Source organism: Micromys minutus (genome assembly GCF_963924665.1).
Source record: "Micromys minutus genome assembly, chromosome: 27".
Classification (NCBI taxonomy): domain Eukaryota; kingdom Metazoa; phylum Chordata; class Mammalia; order Rodentia; family Muridae; genus Micromys; species Micromys minutus.
In genome coordinates, this window is record NC_137962.1 from 33,210,800 (window position 1) to 33,233,376 (window position 22,577).

General features: G+C 50.3%; 1 protein-coding gene and 1 pseudogene across 2 annotated transcripts in view; one reads left to right on the plus strand and one right to left on the minus strand.

Moving 5' to 3' along the window:
• Positions 1–7,232, minus strand: part of GRAMD4 (GRAM domain containing 4) — a 76,393-nt gene extending 69,161 nt beyond the window's left edge. The window contains exon 1 of the mRNA XM_080939809.1: positions 7,053–7,232. Coding sequence (XP_080795935.1) covers positions 7,053–7,081 — 29 coding nt within the window. The 5' untranslated portion in view covers positions 7,082–7,232. The remainder of the gene's footprint in view (positions 1–7,052) is intronic.
• Positions 7,233–10,254: 3,022 nt separating this feature from the next.
• LOC308438366 (large ribosomal subunit protein eL18-like) lies at positions 10,255–13,693 on the plus strand (annotated as a pseudogene). The gene is made up of 2 exons: positions 10,255–10,327; positions 13,074–13,693. The product of its transcript is annotated as a large ribosomal subunit protein eL18-like (transcript).
• The last annotated feature ends 8,884 nt before the right edge of the window (positions 13,694–22,577 follow it).

Sequence of the window (22,577 nt, forward strand, 5' to 3'; positions counted from 1 at the left end):
AGTTCTAAATGCCAAACTGCTCACTCAGTGGACCATCCGGGGTATGCCTTTCTGACATCACAGTTCTCCTCCCAAGTGTCCTCCAAGCTACAGGCCTCAACAACCTGCCAGGCCCCCAGAGGACAGTGACAACACTCAGCACTGTCTGGGTCAAGCAGGGAGCAGATCCGTGATAAACATGTACAGAGACTAGGCTGGGTGCACAGATGGAGCTGAGATCTTTCAAGTCAGGGCTTCTTAAACTATAACCAGAAGCTCTCCCCCATAATAGTATCCAACAGTGGGAGGGAAAAATGCTTCTAAGTTCTAAAAAAAAAAAAAAAAAAAAAAGCAGTCACCATGCACAGACAGCAGTATGCTTGGCCCCTCCCTACGAGTGTAGACACTACAGATCACACCCCCATCCCCTCTATTCACTTCCAAGCCCATCAGGGATGGGGGGCACCTATCCCAGGGCACACAGAGCTCAGCCTACATCATACAGAAAATAGGACCCCAACCACAAAACAGCCTCAGGGAGCCTAAGTGTCGCCTGGTGCCCTATCTCCCGTCAGCTCAAGCAGACAGCAACACGAAATAGAAGCTGTTGTCTAGGTGTCTCTTGAGCCTGGACAGGCAGCTACATTCCTCTGAAATATCAGTGTCCCTCTGCCTGGTCTCAGGCCCTTATCAGAGCGGGGATCTGTCTACCGATATCTCACCACCCATTCAGCCTGCACCCTTCACACCTCCAGCCTACACAATTCCTGTCTAAGTAAGTGCTGTGCGTGCAGACCCCTTTACAAGCACCAGCTGCTGCTGCTCTGAACAGCTGGGATAGGGCAATGGCTCCCATCAAGCCTACTCTAAAGAAGTGGGACCAAGCCAAGCCCAAGTCAGCAAAGGAGTGCCCACTTTATCCCCTTTTCACACCAAGGGCAGCAATAGCACACGTGTGGCACTTCCCAGAAAGGCAACTAGGTGTATTTTCTGTGCTCAGAGACCCATTCAAAGACTCCTCCCTGCTGAAGTGGCTAGTTCAGGAGCAGAGAGAGGAGACAGTCCCAGCCAGGATCAAAGTCAAAGATCTCTCAACTCCAAAGCTGCCAGCTGACCACAGCCTTCCTCTTCCCTTCTTGAGGTCAGACTATAAGGATTCCTTCCAAAGTCAGCCCCACTCTCATGTTTCAAAGGGATGTCCCAGTCTGTGCCCATCCCACAGCCAGTCTGTTGAGCATAGCAGAGAAGCCCATCCATCCACAACTTCCCCTTGCTTCTCTCTCCATTGCAAACCAGTCCCAGAAGCATCTCTGGGGAGGTGGTTGCCCCTCCCAGCACTCTGCAGGCCCAAAGTGCATACCCACTGCATGGTAAGGCCTTGGGTTGGCAAACTCTCTCTGTATACTGCAAGACAACAGCTCTGACCTCACTTTGTAAACACTGACTTTGAAGGATTAAATGCATGAGGAGGTAAAGGAGAAAGATCCTAGGTCCATTCTGATAAGATGAGATTGTATTGATCTACAAGAAGAGACCAGAACCATCCATGGATGACCAGAGTAGAGCCGGCCATCTGTGAACACAGTTCCCATGTTATAGAAGACACCGATTTCCATGCAAAAGATGTGTTCATGAACAGGAGCATAGGGGTCAGAGTTCACACGTGCACTTCCTTTTTTTCCATTTGGGGAGGGGTGTCTAGAAGCAACCAAACCCCAGTAGCGCCCAGCACTAGATCTGGGTTTCTGATGCTGTCTATAGAATGAGCAGACGATAGGGCTGAACCTGGAATGTCCTATGGGCCAAACGGCAGTGAAGAGATTGGATTCTTGCGCGGATGAGGTGTCTATGGGACCCGGGGGTGATAGCAAAAAAACAGAGTAAGGAAAGAAACCAAGTGGAATCTCACAATAAAGTGTAAATAACATGAATCAACACAAATAGAAATCAATGATTAACAAGTGGCTAGGAAGAGACAGTTCCCCTATCCACACAGAATATCCACACAGGTTCTTGGCCTTTAAGAGGAGAGCACAGAGCCCCTTTCCCTTGCCTCAGTTATAAGACACACTGTGAATTCTTTCTAAAGAACAGCACAGAGAGGCTCCTTGACAGAGAGGCTCCTTGACAGATAGGGTATGTTAGAGTTACATTGAAAGACAGAATCTGGGCATCAAGAATGCTGTGGCCCCTCCCAAACCCATCACTCCAGGGCTCATCATAACAAGACCATCTAAATTTCAAGAGAAGATTCCCAAGTGCTATGCAGGCTGCAACACAGGGCCCAACGGGCCAGCACACTCCTCAAGGGGTCAACGAAAGTCTGAGACAGGGTCAGAGGAGCCTAAGGAAATATGACAACTAGAACATATGTGGGCCTGGATGGGGTCCTGGGACAGAAACAAGGGTGTGAGGCAAAGAGGAAGGTAACCTGTGAAGCCGAGAACCTCCCTGGTAACCATGGATGGGACAGGGGAGATTGCCACCTAACCTGATGACCTGAGTTTCATCCCTAGGGACAGAGAACCCCACGGTAGAAGGAGAGGACAGACTCCCAGAAGTTGTCCCCTGTCCTCCATATGTGTGCTGTGGCATTTCATATCCACAAATACAAACATAAGCAAATGTCATCAACAACTTTTTAAACATATGAACACTAGTCCAGAAATAGTAACATGCTAACCACACCAGCTTCAAACGTTAATGGTACAACAGAGTGTAGACATAGGGGGTAGAGCAGGGCCAGGAAAGGGGACTGATGGGCACCAGGCACAATTACCACTAGGACACATCCACAGTGAACAAGGACAGCTGACACAATGGCCACCCACAGTGTGATTACAGGTACATTAAGTGTCCAGAAAAGGCAGATCCATAGATCCTGGCGACGGTCTCAGCTGGGGAAGAGGCACTAGAGTGCCAGCTACCGGGTCCTTGCCTTGTTCTCGAAACATCTTCTAAGACAATGGTGATGGTTGACAAGATTATGAATGGGTTTGAAAGCAGTAAGTCATCTCTGTAAAGGGTGGGTAGTGTGGCAAGTGAATTATCCCTCAACCAAGATGCCGAAAAAGAGCAAATTCTCTCGGAGGCTTGTCCCCTCCCTGCGGCAGCTGTCAGAGAGCCTGGCCCCTCCTGGTCACACAACCTGAGTACAGATGAACTCTAAAGCAAGGGTCTTTGCAGTATGAACTGCCCAATGGCCCAGTGAAGGCAGAGCAGGATGTCCACTTGGTGCCACTAAGGCTCATCAGAGGCTGCCAGACACAAGGGACATGTAGCTAAATGGGTGTGGGAGAGACCCTGGCTTTGGGAAACACACACCCTCTACATGGGAGGAGAGACGAACAGAAAAGGAGGCGAAGTCTTGGAGAAACTTTCAAACTTCTCTGGAGTAGACATACCCTTACTGTGGGATGGAGCCCACCACAGAACCCACCTTCAATAGTCACGAAAATAAAAACCATGAACGACAACATCTCAGAAGAATGTCACCAGGCCCTGTGAAAGATACTGCCACACTTTTAAAAACTACGTGGTTCCTTTGACTCAACTTTACAGAAGGGTTACCATGGGGTCCTAGGGGGGCTGTGGCCACAAGTTCAAATCCTAGCTCTGCTACAGAATTAACAAGCACTTGAACAAGCTGTCGCCCTCTCTGTGCCTCAGTTTCCTTACCTGGTGACCATAGCAAAAGTGCATGGGGTGGGAGGATCCCTGAGAAGCACTCCACACAGTGTGTAGTCTGTAGACTGAGTTTTCTTACTACAGTTTTTTTTTTTTTAAAGCTAGGCCAATACTTCCTGTCTTCCTGTCTAACCACAGGGGACTTTAATCACAGGCCTAAGTATAATCACAACCTTGGTTATAATTCAAACACAAAACGGTCTTAACAATGGCCCTCAGATGTCAAATGTTATTAGTGGTGACTTATAGACGAAAGTCCCCTCCCATACCGGCCACACGCAGACACCCCAAGGAGAAAAGATCGACGTTTTCTACAACCAGGAAAACCCCGATCTGTCACAACCATGCCTATTCTGATTTACAGGGCATTATTCCATCAGCCACAGGTTCTGACCTGGTACAGCAGCCCTGGGCCCACCCACCTGGGTGGGCTAGGCCTCCTCCCTGAAGCTAGCCCACATCTGGCTAAGGACTTTCACTCCCTTCCTAAGCATCATTTTCTGGTTCTATTCAGAATGAGAAAAAGCAGGAAGCCATCAAAGCCAAGGAGAAAGCAGCCCCAAAGCCACTATGAATGGCACTACAAAGTCCCCAGGCAGCTTATGAAGCTCACATACCAAACCTTCCCGAGCCCCTATTTATGATCAAACTGCCCTAGGGTGGAGGCTTCCCTGAAAAAAACGGCCACCTGAGGCCAGGGAAAGAGGATCTGCTTCACAGCAAGTCCGTCGACATTCACTTTGTGCGTCTTCCATCATATCTCTGTAGATTCGGGGTCCCTGTATCTCCACTCCTGACACTGGTCAGCAGCTGTCCCAACAGCCACCTACACAAGCGGGCCATACCCTTGCCCGACACTGCTGGAGGGCCAGCCCCACCCTTGCAATCTACCTTACAGGGAAGAATGCAGAAACTCAGAAAAGGTGGCCCAACCACACAAGCCAGTCACAGCATCTCTCACTAAAAGGGACTTGCCACCACACACACTAAGTGTTGCCATTATGCTATACCAAGAAAGCCAAACACCAGAGAAGAGAGAGGCCAGCGGTGGTCGGGAGGAGAACCTGCCCGGCTTTCCAAAGAGGATGGCCCCCTGAACACGATCCTCACCCCATAATGAGCACCCCAATCCTGCAAAGGCTCAGTGGATCAGGCTTCTAGAGAGAAGGCCTACCAGAGCATGGGGAACTAGATAGGGCTGCCATGTGTTCCCAGAGAAGGAAGGGACACCACACGTAGTACACTAGCCAACAAGGATCCCACAGACGAACAGTAAGCAATTGGTTCTCCAGGCATGAAGTCTGTCCAGATGGGACACGGCTGGAGCTATTTCTTAACAGCTGTGACTTCCTATGCTGGGGCCATACAAGCACAGCCAAGAGTGTCTTGGAGCCACCAGTGACACTGTTACCATTGTGTGGAGTACTGTCTACTGTGAGGCAGAAATGTTGATTCAGGAAACAGGTCCGATTCTCCTCTTTCTAGGTGGTGAAGGTGAAGGCCAGCGAGAACGGGGACAGCAGAGGCCATGGCTGCTGGCGCTGACAACTGTACTGTCTGCTGGCGCCATTCTGGGTGAGCCAGGATAACTGAGGGCGCCAGGAGGTTTGGAGAAAGACCACTGGCTGTTCCTTTAGGAAGACACCTCTGAAAAATCCCCTCCGCCTGCCTGGGTAGGAGGCACAGGACAAGCAGGTGCCCGGGCTACATAGAAACAGACCTCAACTCTGAGACTGTCCCGGGAGTTTATAAGAAATAACTCCTAGCATGTACTCAGATATCTTTGGGACCAACAGGGACAGCCAAGCTCCCCATCATCAGCCAGGATGGCCGAGGAAAAACAAGCAGTGCAGGAAAATGAAGGTCCACAAAGAGTCTGATCCTGGGCATCCAACCTCCTAGTCATCTCCGAGCTCATACTCCCTGGGAGTTCAGTATTTAGAATCACAGCAAAGGCAGGGGCGCCAATATCAGAAGCAGCTTGGGGAGGAGGGAGGAGCAGGCATATTGACTGAGACCTCCAGTTGGGGTGTCCCAGAGAGCATCTGTGGATTGTGACTTCATCCTAGCATGGGGCAGAGATAATACAGAAAACACTCTCACTGGACTAGGCTGTGTGTCCCCAAACAGGCCTGGAAACAGGTTGGGCAGAACGAGAGAAGATTCTTCAGAACTCTACAGGGCCACTAAGGCCACTTGAGAGGCAAAGGGCAGGATAGCCTCGCCTGACTCCTCACCTAGGGTGTGTCTGGCCGGCAGGAAACCCGTACCATCCCACAGATGCTTATCTTGTCTTTTGTCACTCACTGATAAGGAAACTGAGGCAGGGGATATTCACTTCTTTGTCCAATGTCACAGAACAGGTACTGGAGAAAAACTAACTTCCAACTGTCCTTTATTTCAAACCCTACAGAGTCTGGACCATGGCCCTCCTCCTGGGCCTGACCCTAAAACAAGCCCCTCTTCCTGGCTGGGCTTCAGTGAGATTGGGCAGGGTGGGGGTGGCTAGGATTCAGCACCTTTAATTTTGTCTCTAATCTACACAAGACAAGGCAGGAAGGGTACCCACTCTGAACAAGGAGGTCTCTCACAAACTGAATCTCTCTTACCTCTGGGAATGGGGAAGTTCCAAGGAGTACAAGGTTCTGCCTCAGGCCCTAGAAGCCTAGTTCTTACCCTGGACACAGGTAGGAAGAGGGTGACCAACACCCAGACTAGCTCCTCTTCCCCTTCAAAGGTGCTCTTCCCGCTCTGCAGAGACGAGATCTTAGGCTAGGGACTGCCACACAGCACCCCACCTTAATGGTTGTATAAACACACAGGCCTAAGCTCCAGCCCAGGTGCCAACTGTCCCCAGAATCCCATAAGCTAATGTTCAAATGAAAGGATAAGACACACAGAAAGCAGGGTGTGGAAAGGAAGCAAGCGGTCACAACTTTTCCCAGGGTCATCTCTTGGGTCACACTGGCCTGGACAGCCCCTCCTCCTTTCCAATCCTCCCCCGCCCCCCAAGAGTGGGTCAGTAGGACGACATTTGCGTCCTGACCACCAACCCCCCCGCCCCCCCCGCCGGCTAGAGGCCTAGGCATGGTGATCCGTCTAGGACTCCCCTACATCATACTTTGGGCCCTGCGTCCCGTCGACGTCTGCCTCTCGCCCACCAGGACCCTGACCCCCACAGCGCCCGTGGTACGCACGAGGGGCGGCCGTGACGCGCGCCCCGAGAGCGTGTGTGTGAGGCGCGCCCGCGCTGATCCCCGAAGGGAAGGTAGCCTCTGTGGGCCACCGAAAGAGGCACAGCGCACGGGGTCGCGGCCCGGCGGCCCGGACAGAGCGTGGCGAGCGTCGCCCAGGTCAGTGTGGCAGTCCGCGTGCGCGCCGCTTACCCTGCGGGGTGATCGGGGCCAACTCTCATCCACCCGCCGCCGCGGCGCCCCCCTGGCCGGCCACCCGGCCGCGCTGCACCTGCCGCCCTCCCGGGAGCCCAGCGGCGCCGGGGAGCGGGGACTACGCGGCCCCGCGGGTGCCGGCCACGAGCGCGGAGGCGGCGCCGCGTTGCGCGCTCACGTCCTGCTGCGCGGAGTCTGCGCGCCCCCGGCCGGACCTGCGCAGCCGCCGCCCCGCTCCGCCCCCTCGCCTCCCCGCCCTCCCTGTCGGGTTCGCGCGCGCGCGAGCTCGGTCACGCGGCGCCGCCTTTGTTTGGGTGACCCACGTGGGTCCTCGCCGCGCGTGCCCACGCACACGCGTGGCCCCCTGCCAGTCGCAGCCACGGGCACAACTGAGCAGAAGCATACACTTCACCGTCAACTCTCTCCCGCCAGCTAGCTTGACGGTTCCGGCGAATGGAGACCCGCGTTTGGAGTCGAGTTACTTGTCCGGGTATCGCCAAGCTGGACTCAGCATAACTGCGCACTGGGGAAAAGGACGTGGAATCTGCACCTGGAGGGCAGTGGGCAACTCCTCCCTTCTCCCCCTCTAGCCAGAAATGGCTCCACGCACCCTTAAATGTCACCTTAGCGATAGGAAGCCTATTTCAGCCCTGGCACTAACTTAAGGAAAAGGGATCCTCCAGTAGACACCTCCCTGCTTTGACTCGCCTTTCAAAAAGGAGGGTTGACAAGGTCCCAGAAAGGTAACTAATGAACCGAGTAAAGTCGGCACCCTCCAGAACCCCAGGCCCTAACCTGTTTGGAGGACCAACCAGCAGCACAGTATGGGGTCTGACCTAGGAGGCCCGCTGTAGGGTAGAAGGTAACTGTAGCAAGCTCAGCATCAGCAAGTGGAGACAGCTCATTAGACCTGCGCCCACATGACCCTACGCTTGCTCCGCGGGCTTTTACTACCTCACCTCCAACTCTCTTGATTCAGAACTGTACCCCTCCTTATTATGTCTCAAGCACCCCAGGAGGTTTGAGGAGTGATGAAAGATTCTGAAGCTTTCTGGGGGGTCGGGAAAGGCTCCCTTGCCTTTTTTGTACCAGGGTCAGGGCCAATACATCCAGAGGGGCTCCAGTGGGTGAGCTCTCTTGCAGAATAGGAAGCAATGGTCTCAGTACTCGTGTGCAGCACATGTGGTCTATTCCATGCTCTTGGCTGTCAGGGTAAGGTGCCAGGCTAAGCTGCCTGCAGGGCTTGGTCTTGGCAAGAGGAGAGCTACTTTGGGCAGGAACCTCCTCTGAGTCACCTTTGTGCGGCATCTCAGCCCAATACCAATCTTGCTGGTTCCTCCTACCTCTGGCTTTTCCTACTTCCTCTGCCCCCCAGCAAAACGACTCTGGTGTCCCCCAAGCACAAGTCCTGCTTTCCTGCCTCCAGGATTGCCTAGAACAGACATATCCTCCCAGGGGGACCTTCTCCACTCTGACCCTACCCAACCTTCCAAGCTAACTCCAAAGTTTCAGCTCCACAAAGCCTGCCTTGACCAGCTGGGTTAGAAAATGGTCCTGGTTTCCCACAAAGCCAGAGTTCTCAGGAGTCATTTCCTACCCCTGGCCTATGAACTCAGCTGGGCAGCTTCTGCAAGAAAAGATTCTCAGTGCATTGGTGTAGATGTCCCTCTCTGCTGGAGTTAAAATATGTCCTCAAAGTCCTTGCATTGCAAAGTTAATCCCCAGTACACCCAGAGTGACATGGTGGTTACTTTGGAGGGCTCTGCCCTCAGAATGGCTTTATGATTGGAGCTGGTTTTATAGAGCAGGCTCTTGGTGGCAGATGTGTTGGTTTGAATGAAAATGGCCCCATACGCTCATGTTTGGATGCTTGGTCCCCAGATGCTGACACTGTTTGGGAAGGATTAGAAAGTGTGACCTTGCTAGAGGAGGTATGTCTCTGGGTTTGAGGTTTCACAAGTCCACATTCCCAGTTAACTTTCTCTCTGCCTCATGGCTGTGTCTCGGGGTGTAAGCTACCTATCTGCTACCATGCTGCCTACTGTGATAGTTATGGACTAACCCGTGTGAGCCCACAATTAGACACTTGTCTGTAAGTTGCCTTGGTCATGATGTCTCATCAAAGCAATCGAAAAGTAAGTCCCTGACACAGCTCTCATGAGGATAACATGGCAGGCAGATCCTTACTACCACACAGGACATCCTGGAGGCAGCCAGCACAGCTGCAGAAGGGCACTATGAGGGGTGTTACAGGAAGCCCCACCCCTTACTTCCAGTCACTATCTCTGACTTCCTGTTCCTTTGTAGACAGGCCCTGCCCTCAGCTCCTGCCCCCAGGGGAGAATCCTCCCTAGCCTTGTACCTGCAGCATATCTCCCTCTGGGCTGTTTCCGGTTCAGCCTGCATATATTGGTAGTGATGAGGAGGGGAAGGGAGCCTGGGAGATGCTGGGGCTACTGGTCAAGCCAAGCCACCTGAGACCCCATCAGGAAGGGAACCAGAACCAGCAGATACAGGAAACAGTCAGACCCTGGCATAATCCAGAGAGTGCCAGAAACATTCTCTGCATGAGTGGCCAGGATGGAGAGATAGACAGGAGACCAATAACAGAGCCAGAGTTCCAGGGCCTTCCCAAGATCCTTAATCCTCCCCTTCTGCCCACAAATACCCACTGGGTGCCACTGCCAGGCACTGCGTGGTGGAAAATGAAACTGTTCAATAAAATACATTCTAGAAGACAGACTTGGACAGACACCACCCCCAGGAGAACTTGGGGTTACCATGCCCACCATCTACTTAGAGAACCCTCACAACCATGCCCCCTCATCAAATGAGAAAGGTTATTGTAGTCTGGACTGTGTCTCACAAATAGGAATATTGAAGTCCTAATCCACCAGACCTCGGAGCATGGCTGCATTTCAAGACAGGGTCTATACAAGAGGCCAGAAAAGACAGTGGGGTCATATGAGCTAGCTTCAGTCTAGTTTGCAGGGTTCTGGGGGGTGGGTCCTCTGTGTAGCCCGGTCTGTCCTGGGACTCAATCTGTAGACCAAATTGATCTCGAACTCAGAGATTCAGCTGCCTCGGCCTCCCAAGTGCTGGGATCTAAGGCATGTGTCTGTCACTGCTCCCCAGCTAACTGCCTGGTTCTTACATAAAGACAGGCAGGACACAGACACACAGAGAGAGGGATTACCATATGGAGACAGAGAAGGCGGGACTCCACACCCTGGTGAAAGGAACTAACCCCTCCAGCATCTTGACCTTGGACAGTAAGAAGATCTCTTGCACCCGAAGTCCTAAAAGCCACCCGATACAAAAGGCCACACATACACACTGTCACCAATAATGTCACCACTGACCCCACCTCCTCTGCTCAAAGTGAGCTAGATACGGAGGGATAGCAAAATCTGGGGCCACACGGGTAAGTAGGTGCTTGCAAGCTCCTGAGCCTCGTTGAAATCCATAGGCAGGTCACTAGGACCTGTTTACACTCTGAGGCCAGCTAGACCCTCTTGTTCCTCAGAGCCTCCAGTCAGAGCCGTGAGGAACATTGAGGAACAAGAATGTCCACTGTCTTCTGATTTCCACAGCAGAAGAGTGTGAAGGAGCGGAGAATAACTATTTATGGGACCTCCTGGGGACAGGCAAGACCTCCCAGGGACAGGCAAAGCCTTCTGGGGACAGGCAAGACCTCCTGGGGACAGGCAGGACCTCCCAGGGACAGGCAGAGCCTTCTGGGGACAGGCAGAGCCAATCCATCAGATAAGCCTAGCTTACCCCTTATTTCAGTCTTCTAGAAGAAAGACCAGTGATCTTGTTGTGACACAGCTCACACAAAGTTCAGATAGATGCCCTAGAACAGTGGTTCTTAACCTTCTTGATGCTGCAACCTTTTCATACAGGGAGGGTCTCGTGCTGTGGTGATCCCACCCCCCCACCTCACCCCCCCAACCACAAACTTACTCTGTAGCTACTTTCTATCTATAAATTTGCTAGTGTTGTGATTCATTATGTAAATGTCTGATATGCAGGAGATATATATATATATATATATATATATATATATATATATATATATATATATATACACACACACATACATACACATACATACACATACACATACATACACATACACATACATACACATACACATACATACACATACACATACACATACATACACATACATACACATACATATATATATATATGTGAATCCCAAGGGCGATCGAGACCCACAGGTTGAGAAACATGACCCTGGACCCTTGATTTCCATATCTGTGAGGTGCAGGGGTGAGCTGTCTTCTGTAACCAGACACCAGCTTGGACTGGGTCTCATCCCCTATTCTATGCCCACTGAGGAGGTAAGCAGCAGCAGCCTGTGGGAGATCAGGGCTCAGAGAAAGAGTTGGGAAGCCTGAGCAGCTAGGGCTGTGTAGTCTAATGGTGCCAAGCAGATGAATGTATGTCTGCACACAAAGCCTGTTCCTCTCCCCATTATAGGCACTTGGTGAGTAGGGGCCCAATAAATGGTCAGATGTCATCTAGAAACCCAATTCACGTATGTTCTTGCCTTGAAGTAATGTTCTGTGGAGTCAGAAGCCCCCACCACAGTGTAGCAGCTGTTTTTCGGGGAAAGCCCCAACCCTGATGTGTTACGTACATTCCGTTCTAGACTGTCCCCGTGACAGCATGACAGGGTACAGGCCTCTTGGAAGGAACGTGGATGTGATGTAACCTGACACGGGGAAGATTCGGCTCTAGGACCTCCAACTGGGACTGTGACCCTTGGAGGCTCTGCTCCCATAATAGAGGGTCTTCTGTACAGCCTTGCGAGGCCTTGTGGGGTGGCAGAAAGCAGGCTCTGAGCTGCCAACCTGGCCCAGGAGCCAGTGCACAGGAAGGACATGAAGGAACTGGACATGGTAAACTGCAAACCCCTCCTTAACAAGGTGAAGCTTTGGCTTTAGAGCTGACAGGTGCGCCCCCTTGTGGCCACAGGTGATATCCCAGCACAGGGAACAGAAGTCACACTCCTGGATGGCCTACTAGGGTCCTATCATCCCTCTCCCTACCCAGCAGCCTGCCAAGTTCAGACACCACTCGGCAGAGTCTTTTTTGTGCCTCTGTCTGTGTCCACTTTGGGACAGACTTCTGGCCCCGATCTAGTCTGGGCTCTGAGTTTCACCTGCTTTGCCAGCCCCTGTAAGGTCTCAAAGCCTTTTCTTTACTTCAAAGGATGTTGACTGTCTCCTTACTTTTCCCCTACCCCTTGCTCCCTTCACAGCCATTCACAGAGCCCCACGACTAGCAGATCTGGTCCATGAAGACCTTCTGGGGATAACCATGTGTGAACCATTTATGCCAGAGGACTAAAGGGGAGGCCTGTCCTGGTGTGAGCCTTTTGGTTACCAGGAGAGGAAAATTTAAAACCTAGAAAGGCACCTGAGGAGGTTAGACCATGAAGAGGGTGACAACCTTCAGGATCTTTAGGTTCTGAGGCACATGCATGTCAGCACTGGGCTCAGGAAGCTGAGGACATGTATGAGCAGGTAGGTGAGGGGCTGGGGGCAATGCAGTCTGGAGTAAACGCAGGGGTGAGGGGCTAGGGACAGTGACCAAGTGAGTTGGTAGGGTGAGAATTTTGGTTTCTTTAAAAGACCCTGTTATGTGAATGTTTTTGTTTTAATACCAGGTGTGGGATATGGGGCTGCTTCAGATCCTCCACAGCCGCCATTGTCTCGCGCTCTAGGAGGGGCGTGATTTTTGCTACCTGCAGATAGTTTGTGTTGGGGCTTCTGGCGACTCTTGAGGAAGCCTGTGGCTGCCGCTGGTCCCTGCTGCTGCGTTTGCTATTGCTGGATTGTTTTGCTGGTTTGCTGATTGGAGATATTCAGACAGTGAAGGTTGGACTTGCCCCATGGAACTCAATGCCCCTCCCTAACCAGCAGGAAGTAGTCTAACGAGGTCTACGCCCCCTTTCCCCTCTAGCCTTCTTTTTCTCCTACCCAGTGTTAGGGTTAAAGGGGAATTGGAAAGGTGGTAGACGCTTTCGGGACCTGGCCAGCAGGAGGCGCCATCATTCGCTACACAAGGACGGAAAGGATCGAAAGGTTCAGAGCAAGGAGCCCAAGAGCCAAGACTACCTGCGGCTGCTAGTCAAGCTGTACAGGTTTCTGTCCAGATGGACCAACTCCACCTTCAATCAGGTTGTACTGAAAAGGTTATTTATGAGCCGCACTAACCGGCCACCTCTGTCCCTGTCCCGGATGATTCGAAAGATGAAGCTTCCAGACCGGGAGAACAAAACCGCTGTGGTTGTGGGGACGGTCACAGATAATGTGCGGATTCTGGAAGTGCCCAAGCTGAAGGTGTGTGCTCTGCGGGTGAGCTGCCGGGCCTGAAGTCGCATCCTCAAGGCTGGGGGTAAGATTCTTACCTTTGACCAGCTGGCCCTGGAGTCTCCCAGGCACTGTGCTCCTGTCTGGTCCTCGGAAGGGCCGAGAGTGTACCGACACTGTGGCAAGGCTCCAGGAACTCCACACAGCCACACCAAACCCTGTGTTCATTCCAAGGGCCGGAAGTTCGAGTGTGCCAGAGGCCAAAGGGCCAGCCGAGGCTACAAAAACTAACCCTGGATCTTACTGTAAATAAAAAGAAAGAAAGAAAGAGAGAGAGAGAGAGAGAGAGAGAGAGAGAGAGAGAGAGAGGAAGGAAGGAAGGGAGAAAGGAAGAAAGAAAGAAAGAAAGAAAGAAAGAAAGAAAGAAAGAAAGAAAAAGAAGGAAGGTAGACATAACAACCCAATAAAGTAGACCAAAAAGTATGCCAACAGGGTGGTAAGAAGCTGGTAGAAGAAATGAGGGGCTGGGGCTAGGGACAATGAGCCAGTGCAGGGGGGGTGAAGGGCTGGGGACAATGAGCCAGTGCGGGGGGGGGTGAAGGGCTGGGGACAATGAGCCAGTGCAGGGGGGGTGAAGGGCTGGGGACAATGAGCCAGTGCAGGGGGGGTGAAGGGCTGGGGACAATGAGCCAGTGCAGGGGGTGGGGGACTGGGGCAGTGAACCAGTGCAGGGGGGTGGGGGCTGGGGACAATAAGCCAGTGCAGGGGGGTGAAGGGCTGGGGACAATGAACCAGTGTGGGGGTGGGGTGGGGGACTGGTGACAGTGAGCCAGTGCAGGGGGTGGGGGACTGGGGCAGTGAACCAGTGCAGGGGGGTGGGGGGCTGGGGCAGTAAGCTAGTGGGGGTGGTGAGGAGCTGGTGAATTAAGGGGTGAGGGCAGTGAACCAGAATAGGGGCTTGGGTAGCTGAGGCAGTGAGCCATGGGAGAAATGAGAGCTTGCACAGGGCATGTTGGAGAATGTGTGCATGGAGAAGATGTGACAGTAGGTGGCAGGGACCTCTGGAAAGTCAGGTGTTAGGAGCAGCTTTCATGGGGCCTGGAGCCGGTTGAGGAGGGGACTTCCTGGCCTGTGGTTCCTGGTGGTTTCTGGAGCAGGGTGCAAGATCTATATGTTCATGCCATAGACAGTTATGGGCACAGTCTAGGTATGGAAGAGCCTAGACATGCTTTCTTTCCTGAGGGTACATCCTTGCTCAGTCCTCCAGGATGGTCTACTTGAAGAAGAAAAGGGACCACAGAGGCAAAGGAATAGGACCCTCTAGAAGCCGGAGAAGGTCGGCAGACAAGACAGATCTCCCTGGGATCTGTGGGAGAACTATAACGGAAAGAATGAAGCTACTTCCAGGAAAGGGAACTTAGAGTTGTAATTTGGTGGAACAGATTGCAGTGCAAACAGCCTGTGTGGACAGTAAGGCAGCGAGCTGACCGAAGCCTGGCGCGGAGACGCAGGCCGTCCCGCAGTGTGGGAACTGGAGCCAGGGAAACCACAAAAAGGACGGCACTGTGGAAGGACAGCATGATTCACTCGAGCTAGAGCACAGACGGGCCGATTGGAGAAAGACGGTACATCGGAAGAGCGGGGAGATAATTGGAAAGAAAGAGGAAACTAGTTCTAGAGCAAATACAATTAAAACAGTTCTGATGAATAAACACCACATCATAGTTTGAGATGGACAGAGTCAAAGAGGGGAACTTTGTTAAAAAAAGAGAGAGATTTATTTTATTTTTTAAATTATGTGTGTGTCTGTGTGGGGGTATGTGCTCATAAGTACAGTACCTGAGGAAACCGGAAGACATCAGATTCCCTGGAGCTAGAGACTTCGGTGTTAGGAGCTAAACTTGAGTTCCTTGTAAGAGCAGCAAGCGTTCTTAAAGGCTGTGCTATCTCTCTAGGCCCAGGATTTGTGAGCTTTTAAAAAAAATTTGTCTTTTGACTTATTTATTTTTATCCTCTGAATATGAGTGCTTTGATTGCTTGTATGTATGTGCACCGTGTGTGTGTATTACCACACAGGTCAGAAGAGGGCACCTGATCTCTTGAAACTGGAGGTAGGCATGGTTGTGAACCACCATGTGGGCATTGGGAACCAAACCCAAGTCCTCTGCAAGAGCAACTAGTGCTCTTGGCAAGAGTGCTAACCCCGCCCCCTCGCTGGCTACGGCACTTGGGATAGTGAGCCCTGTGCATCAACTGGGGAGAGTGTGGGTAAGCAGCCCCAAAGGCAGGAGAGCTCACCCTGCCTCCTGCTGATGGCAGCATTGGCTGGCCTGGTCAGAGTAATGCTGAAGAACTGGTGATGGGGATAAGGAAGAGCCAGCATACTGACCGGCTCAGCTTACCACCCAGGCCCAGATCCAGGGCACCAAGTTAGCCCACCCCAAAATCTATCTCATCTGTGAATGTTTGGGACACGTGAAAGGGCCAGTCCAGCTGGTCCAAAGCTGCAGCATCTCCCTGAGACAGGGCAACAACAGGATAACTGGGAGGAGTCCTGATGAGGATCCAATAAAGATGGTATCACAGAAGCCAGAGATCTCAAACCGGACCAATGACTCATTGCAATGAACATTTGCAAGCAAAGATGTGGGACATACACTGTGGCGCACTACTGTTTCCATGATGATGTGTTTTCTATGCTTTGTTTCATTATTGTTGGTTGGTTGTGTCTTTTATTTTCGGGGGAGGAGGTTGCAAGGGCGAAGGGTGGATATAGGGGGATGGGGAGATGAACGGGACTAGAGTTGCATGATGGGAAACTCACAAAGAATAACAAGAAGTGCTTTTAGGCCTGAGTCATCACTCCAGGTCCCTCCACTCCCCATAGTTCTAGACACAGTTCCTGGCCCCTAAAATGCTTTTCATAAGTTGGCTAGAGGACTCACTTAGGATTTCAGAACCAGCCCAAGGCTGCTGCACATGGCTGCTGTGTTTCGAGAGGCTGGCGAAGTTTACCTGAAATAGTGTCCTGGTGCCATCACACTAGGCAGGAGTCACCAGGGTGCCCATGTACCTTGCCAGATACATGGAGGGTGAAGATGAAGGTAGTTTTTAATGGCGTTTTGTAATTTGTCCTGTAAAGCTTTTTCATTTGTGACTTTTCCTATAAGAAACTGCTTAGAATAGGCTGTGTTGTGCTTAGGTCACTTTGTCTCTCTGGATGAGCGGCGTGAGCACTGAGGCTTAGGGGGGACAAGTGACCACTGTGCAGAAGGGACGGTGGCATTTCTTGCTTCTGGTGATGCCCGATTCTGTATGACCTGTAAGGGAGTCGTTAAGGGCAGGAATTGAGGGCTGGAATTGATCAATCAATATGCACTGGCTCTTTTTCTGTGAACTGGTTATGGCTTGGTTCTTGATTCCAAACAATTGGACCTGTTAAGCCTGACCATAAAAATGCGAACTCGGAGACTATTGAATGTATCCTGTGCACTCGTAAGAGCTACTTTGTCTATCATAATGGCAACATTTTAAAGGAAATGTTTTTACATTCCCAAGCCCTATGTAATTTAAAGTCCAGTCCTCATAGTCTTAAACTACTGTGTATATAATGCTTTGCACAAATCCTTATTCTAGCAGATACCAGCTGACAGTGCAAACACTAATTGGGGGTTCTATTTATAGGGAGTCTAGAATAAAGTATGAAGTTCTTCAGTCAGCTCGCTTAGTGCAGCGTTTCCTGGGGGCTGTAGTTGATCTTATATCGAGCTTGTTTCTTCTCCAAGAAGAAACTGTGGTGCTAGACAAACTGCCCAGCTTCATGGTGAAGAATGAAGCTCACCCTGCACAAAACTCAACTCCAGATGAATCAAGGACCTTTTCTTAGTTAGGGTGCCCATTGCTGTGAAGAGACACCATAACCAAGGTAACTCTTACAAAGGGCAACATTTCATTGAGGCTGGCTTACAGGTTCAGAGGTTCAGTCCATCATTTATTGTGGCAGGAAGCATGGCAGTGTCCAGGCAGACATGGTGCTGGAGAAGGAGCTGAGAGTTCCAATCTTGATCCCAGGGCAACCAGGAGAAGACTGTCTCACACTTGGCAGAGCTTGAGCACATGTATTACCTCAAAGCCCCGCCTCCACAAGCCCCTCCTCCAACAAGGCCACACCTCCCAGTACTACCACTCCCTAGAGCAAGCATTTTCAAACCACTACAGATTGCACATTGACCTGGTACTCTGCTTCTGTCTCTCAGTTTGGGTTTTACTATTGTGAACAGACACCATGGCCAAGGCAACTCTTATAAGGACAACATTTCACTGGGGCTAGTTTACAGGTTCAGAGGTTTAGTCCATTATCCTCAAGGTAGAAGCATCACAGTGTCTAGTCAGGCATGATGCAGGAGGAGCTGAGAGTTCTACATCTTCATCGGAAGACCTCTCTCTAGAAGACTGGCTCCCATGGAGTTAGGAGAGTCTCATCATCCACCCCCACAGTGACACACGTCCTCCAGCAAGGCCGTACCTCCTCATAGTGCCATTCCCTGGGTCAAGCATATTCAAACCACCAACTCTGAGAGAGGAGAAAGTAGAGACTGTGTTTGCACTGCCTGGCACAGTAAAAGGACTTTCTGAACATGATCCCAGTATTCAGGCATTGAGACTAACAATTAGCAAGCGAGACCTCAAAAAACCAAAAGAATTCTGCACAGAAAAGAACACCATCACTCCAGTAAAATAGCAGACTACAGATTGGAAACAATCCAGCTAAAAACTTTTTACCAGCGGGACATCTGACAGAGGACTAGTATCTAGAATATATGAAAAGATTGGGGTAGGGGCAACGAACAGGATGGAACTCGAAGAAATAAATTAATGGAGAAAAAAGAAAGAAAAGATCAAAATCTCAAAAAAAGAAAACAAGTAGCTTTAAATGGGACATAGAGTTAAACAGAGTTCTCGATGCACAGTAGTGCCACGTGCCTTTAATCCCAGTAATCAGGAGGCAGAGGCAGGAGGATCTCTGTGAGTTTCAGGCCAGCCTGGTCTACAGAGAAGGACCCTGTCTCAAAAACAAAAAACAAAAACAACAACAACAAAAAACCCAGTTCTCAAAAGATGAGTTATGAATTGCTAAGAAATACATTTTAAAATGTTCACCAAACATCCTCAGCCACCAGGGAAATCCACATAAAACTTCTTCGAGGTTTCATTTCATCCTGTTCCAAAATACTGAGATTAAAGGTGACAAATATTAGCATAGGTGAGGGGAAAGGGGACTGGTCAGCCCAGCAGGGATGTGGGGAAAGGGGAGCCCTCATTAACTGATGGTAACTAGTCAGTCAGTAAGCAAAACAATGCAGCCGCCATGGAAATCAGTGTGGAGGTTCCCCCCCAAAACCTAAACAGGGATCTACCACAGACTCAACTATCCAAAGGACCCCACAGCCTACTTCATAGATACCCACCCATCCATGTTCACTGCTGCTCTACTCACAAAAGCCAGGGCATGGAAACAGCCTAGATGTCTACCATGACAAATGGATATTGAAAATGTGAATGGAATATTATTCAGCTACGAAGAAAAACAAAATCACGCAATGTGTGGGTTAATTGCAAGCAATCATTCCAAGTGAGGTCACCCAGACCCGGAAAGACAAACACCCTATGTTTTCTCTCACCTAGGAATGTTAGCTTTGAATCCTCAGATGTATGTGTGTGTTTCATTTAGAGTATCTGAGAGATGTGTAAGGGAGGGGCAATAGAATATACTGGAATAAAGGGTTAGATCAGAATAATGAAACAGGAAAAAGTGCTATACCAGGTAGAGAGGTGGAGGGTAGGTTAGAGGAGGGAGTATGGGAAGGGATGGATGACACCTTTCAAAAATACATATAGAAATCTATTATAAACTTTCTAAACACACAAATATGCGCTTTATATTATGGATATACATATATAGAGAATGAAATTACCCTATTTTTTAAAATATTTGTTTTTACTCTTTTAAATTATTTTTTATTTCTGCCTCTGTGTGTGTGTGTGCGTGCCCACGCAAGCACCTATGGAGGCCAGAAGAGGGAGAGCATCAGACTGACTTGTAGTAGCTAGAGTTACTCTACTCTGGCCTCCACATGATGTAAGTCCTCCTCACACACACACGCCCCCCACCCCATGAAACTAATGGCTGTTGAAAGCTGAGCTAGGAGCCTCAGACCTGCTCAGGCAGAGACTAGGCCTGGAGTTGTGTACTACAGCAGTTTTCTGGAAGGCAGCTGGGACCTGCAAGGGATTGCCAACTATACCCCCACTTCCAGCTCATGTGACATTGGGCAAGAGCAGTCATTCTGTTCCTTCCATGAGAAGCCTTCCTGACCCCCAGTTGGCCAAGATCCTCCTGGGACACCCCACCCCCAGTCTTGGCACATTCTAGTGCTTCGAGGTGGATTAAGAAACTATAGTTGGTGGTGGAGGGTTGGTTCAATGGTTAAGAGCACTGACTGTGGGGGGGGGCACTGAAGAGATGGCCCAGCAGCTGGGAGCACTGACTGCTCTTCCAGAGGACACCAGCTTAATTCCCATTCCTATATGGTAGCTCACAACTGTCTGTAACTCCGAGATCTAACATACATGCGGGCAAAACCCCAAGATACATAAAATCAATACATTCTTTAATAAAAGAGCACTCAACTGTTCTTCCAGAGAACCTGGGCTCAATTCCTAGCATCCATATCATGACCCACAATCCTCTGGGGCTCCAGTCCCAGGAGATCCAACGTCCTTTCCTTGACTCCATGTGTACCTGGCATGCACATGGTTCATGGGCATACATACAGGCAAATACACTCATACACATAAAATTAATTAAAACAATCTTTTTCAGTGGTTGGGTGTGCTGACTGCTCTTCCAGAGGTTCTGAATTCGCTTCCCAGCAATCACATGGTGGCTCACAACCATCTGTGGTGGGATCTGATGCCCTCTTCTGGTATGTTTGAAGACAGCTGCAGTGTATTCATATACATAAAATAAATAACTTTTTTAAATTAGGAATTTATAATTTTGGCAGCTCACACTGGCTCCAAATGAAATGAAATTATTTATGTATCTATCCATACAGTTCTTTATTTGCTTTTGTGTCAGGGTCTCACTATGTTGTGACCATATCCAGCTCTGAGATCGCCCTGGAACTCACTATGTGTCTGGTAGCCAAGCCAGGTCCTCTATAAGAGCTTCATCAAACACCCTTACCTTCCACGCCATCTCTCCATGTATTTGAATTCATATTAGACAGGACTCCAGAGGAGTCCTGAGACCCTACTGGCATCTCTCCTTCAGGAAGTATTTCTGCTGGCCATGAAGGGGTGCTTTTAATCCGAGGTTACTTTAGCTTCTTGAGTTGCGATTTCCCTGTCTCTGAACAGAGTGTGAGTTTAACCTCAGGACTGGAAGAGCAAAAAGCCGCACATTCCTGAGGGAAATGACTATCATTTTGAAGTAGCTTTACTTTATTTAGAAGCAGTTGCCCACAATTCTCAGAGGACTCTATTGACCGGTTTAGGAACCACTCGCTCCCTAAGATATGGCCCTGCTTTGAAGCCTGTATAACTGACATATAGGATCTTAGATCCTCTCCTAGTTCCCCAGCGCTCACAGCCCTGCTTTGCCAAACGAACTGATGGTGCTACCCGGGTAGACATTTGCCCATGTCAGGAGAGAAAGTATGGGCGATTCCTCACCATGCTGTCAAGGCTCACCCTGGGCGTGGTGTCAAGATGTTCTTGGCTGCTGAAGCAGCTCTCACCTTGCTTGGAGCAGATTTTTTCCTTAAATTACGTCGATGTATTTGTTTGTCTATGGGTATGCGTATCCATGTGTGAAAGTCAGAGGCCAACTTTGTTGGAGTCCGTTCTCTCCTTCGCCGTGTGTGTGCTGGAAGTTGAACTCAGGTTGTCAGGCTTGGTGGCCTTTACCTGCTGAGCCATCTTGCCAGCCCCGGAGCAGGTATTTAAAGTGAACTCAGGATGTGAGGTTTTACGGGTAGCATATGGAATGGGGGTTGTTCTGTGCCTTGCTGTTTCTACTGTTCCAGCCTATGACCTGCATGTGTACCCTTTCTGGTCACCTTGTAGACAATCCTGAGGATGCTCAGGACAAGGGGACAGCTGGGATCACAGGAGAAAGAACAGTAGACAACTCATGCTAAGGGAAAGGGCTGTAGATTCATTCCATCTGGAGTACCTGGAAACCAATAGATTCCTTTTCTATTTTAGTGGCTGTGCCTGTGACAATGGGGATCCTTGGAAAATATACATGTGACACTGCCAATTGTGATGCCACACCCCCTTGGGGCTCTGCTTCTCCAGAGCACTCTAGATCCACCTTTATGGTGCTTCCATCTCAGGCACATGCTATCCTTGCTCATCTGCCCCAGCTTCTCAGAAATGGCCCCACTCCCCATGCCGAGACTTGGCTGCCTGGAGGCTCTGAGTTCCAGGTTGAGCCATGGCAGCAAAGAAGGTCACACAAACTATGGTGCTCAGCATTTCTCGCCTGCGTCTTGTCCCTACGCCTCTTACAGCTAACTGACCAGATTACCCCGGTTCTCCCTGTTTGAATGGCATGCTTCCAGAAAATTCCAATGGGACACAGCCCCGTCTATTTTAAAAAAAAAAAAAATTAAGACTTATTTATTATATATAAGTACACAGTAGCTGTCTTCAGACAGACACACCAGAAGAGGGCATCAGATTCCATTACAGATGGTTGTGAGCCACCATGTGGTTGCTGGGATTTGAACTCAGGACCTCTAGAAGTGCAGACAGTGTTCTTGACCATTGAGCCATCCTTCACTCCCAGACCCTATCTTATAGCCTTTGCTTCACTGCCAGGAGAATAGCTTTTCTGTCTTCCAGACCTGGCCTGAGTTTTGTTTCACAAAGGCTATTCTGGTCTGTGAGATTTTCCTATCCCAGAGACAGACCTGTATGTAGCCAGGGGCCCACCTCCTTCCTCTTCACCCTTCTTGTGGCCCTTACTTCACCCTAGGGAGCACAGACAGCTTTCTCTTCAGCGCCTCTAGGTGGCGCCCTGCCTCAGTATCCCAAACCTGAGCTGGAATAGAGCCAAGGGTCCCTCACCCATCTGGATTGCTCAACAGCCCAGTGTGAGATAGGA